The sequence below is a fragment of the Nelumbo lutea genome, chromosome 8 (assembly GCF_056320005.1).
Source record: "Nelumbo lutea isolate HS-2025 chromosome 8, American lotus-T2T, whole genome shotgun sequence".
NCBI lineage: Eukaryota > Viridiplantae > Streptophyta > Magnoliopsida > Proteales > Nelumbonaceae > Nelumbo > Nelumbo lutea.
In genome coordinates, this window is record NC_142691.1 from 7,599,363 (window position 1) to 7,601,802 (window position 2,440).

The 2,440-nt window shown below is 40.5% G+C and overlaps 1 protein-coding gene across 1 annotated transcript; it reads right to left on the bottom strand.

The window, feature by feature from the left end:
- Positions 1-252: 252 nt before the first annotated feature.
- On the bottom strand, positions 253-1,821 carry LOC148842481 (acid phosphatase 1-like). The gene is made up of 3 exons (XM_088959014.1): positions 1,159-1,821; positions 850-1,059; positions 253-729 (listed from the first exon to the last, which is right to left on the bottom strand). The coding sequence occupies exons 1-3, from the start codon at positions 1,569-1,571 to the stop codon at positions 552-554; spliced, it is 801 nt and encodes a 266-aa protein (XP_088815140.1). The 5' UTR covers positions 1,572-1,821; the 3' UTR covers positions 253-551.
- Positions 1,822-2,440: the final 619 nt, after the last annotated feature.

Below are 2,440 nucleotides of genomic sequence, written 5' to 3' on the forward strand. Positions count from 1 at the left end.
CTCTCCCATTAACAACTTAATTAAACCGGTTTTACGTGGATACAAGATTCAAAGACAACCATTGAGGTCTTATTTCTTTCACTCGAGTGGAGATGGAAATCTACTGTAAATTTGTCCTGAAGGCTGCGTTTAGAAACAATTCAAATGAGTGTGAATGCAAACATATAAATTGTATAATGGTTTATATAGATTACGAAATTATGTTAGTTTTGCATTGACATTCTTATCAAATAGCTGTAATGGATACAAGCATAATAAAGCATATGTTTTTTTTTTTTTTTTGTCATTTATCGATGCATAAATGTAATATTGCCCGAATACAGGCAAAAGTGAAAGAGAGTACAAATTTACGGTGAAATAGGATTTAGACTCCATTTGCATTTTTTCCAAACGCAGCAGAAGTGAAGTGAAAGAATGGAATTTTTTCCTTCCAAAAATCTTAAAAAACAAAAAAGCAAAAAAAGAGATTCTTCTATTTCTAAACTCTTATAGAGAGAAAAGGAAGTTACAAAAAAAAAAATTACAATTAAAACTACGTGGCCGTGTTTAATTTAGGCAATGTAGTACATTGGATTTGGTAGTTTGAACGATCGTTTGGCCATGGCAAAACCCAACAGATCACTCCATTGATCACCGGAGCTGCCATGAATCCTATAACCTTCTGCCTCTAACTCCATTCTCTTCTCTGACTTGTATATAATTGCAGGTTTGCCCTGATCTGACGGTCCCCTGTTACATGATTTCATTCAACATGATCATCATCATCTTAGCAATAATAAGAATTGCAGAAATTTAAATCATAAACATTGATCGTAATGTTCTAATTAAGATGATGCATGCAGTGTTTACCGTAAGATGAGCTTTTCCCAGCTGTGGTACCCGGCAACCAAAAGGTTCTTCTCAGTGGCGTCCCTTTGAGCTCCGCTCCGTCCCGTCAGCAGAATCAACGTGAACCCCAGTTGCTGGAGTTGTTTGTATAGCCTCTGACTCGCCGGTAAAGGTGGCGCTTCCGCCATATCCACCCACACGTTAAATGTCCTTTCGTCAAATTCCTGCAATCTGCAAAACCAAATCCCATGTTTATAATGATAAAGTTTAAAGACCATAGGCGATAAGAAATGAAACGGCGAATTAGAGGAAGAACATTCCATTGATTACCCGAAATCATGGAGCTCGTAGTATGGAAAGTTGGAGAGCAATGTCTCATCGATGTCGAAAATCCAGGCGTCCTTCCCGTCGCCAGATAGCTCAACGGTTTCTGCAAAAGCCAATGAGCTCTGGGCGACCACGTCGAAATCTGATGCATAGTGATCTCCGGAAATGTATTCCTTCATGAAACAGGCGCATCTCTGAGGGATCTTCTTCCAGAACCCGGCGTTATTAGTCTCGACCGACAACCTCCAGCTGTCGCAGAACAGTCCGTCATCTCTTTGGAATGTGCGGTCTCTTGAGACAAGGTCCAGACGAGCGGATTTTCGATTTTCCGTCAAAATTTTGAGGACGGATTCTGACGCAACGCCAGACGCGAGGCACCAAAAGAACAAAAGAAAGATTAGGCGGCCGGGATCCATGCCGGAAAACTCAAAAGACCTCTACGGAGCCTTCTGGTTTTCTTTCCGAACGGAATGGACCCGAACGGCCAGACAGAAGTTTGATCTTTGATTTATTCAGTATTAGATTTAATACGCCTACCCATATTTAAATATATCGAGATGGCTTTTTTCCTTGTTTCCTATTCTATCGAAAGTAATGGGTGAAGTAATCGAAGTGTACACGGGATGGATTTCCTACTGACTTTTTCTACCTACTTTCTACTCGCCGTGAATTGGAACCATACATCTCTATTATGAACTAAGAGATGTGTGGTAGAAAATAGATAGAAAAAATCTGGATTCGATCAAGTGTTGTTGCATTTGGTTTTGAAACGATCAGCTATCATTGAAGGAAGAGGAAGGGTGCATATCTGATCATGATCGACTGATCGACCGTGTATCTGTAACACACACGTATAACACTTTAGAAAACGTAGGGACTGAAATAGTATCTTATCAAGGTATAAACGAATGGTGAGTTTGTATGGGCGATGGGCGACTGTTATTTGACAGGTGGTCTAAAAAGAGTTAGCCATCCATATCCATATGTTCTGTCAACCAGGAATTTGGATAGAAAATTATGGCAAAGAGAGTGAGGAAACGTCAACGATGGTCGAGGGTTCAGCAGTGAGCAGCCCAAACTTCGGGGCAATTACAGCTCTGAAACACCTAGAATAATTCTTTCATGTCATGCACGAATCACACTTGTCATCTCAGTTGTAAGGGGAAAAGGTAAACAACGGAGGATTCTCAATCAATTCAGATATGACACGTGGCTATCTACAATCCCACAATTCCATCACATCTCACCCTACTTGCAGAGTACCTACAAGGAAGGAGAGAGTCGG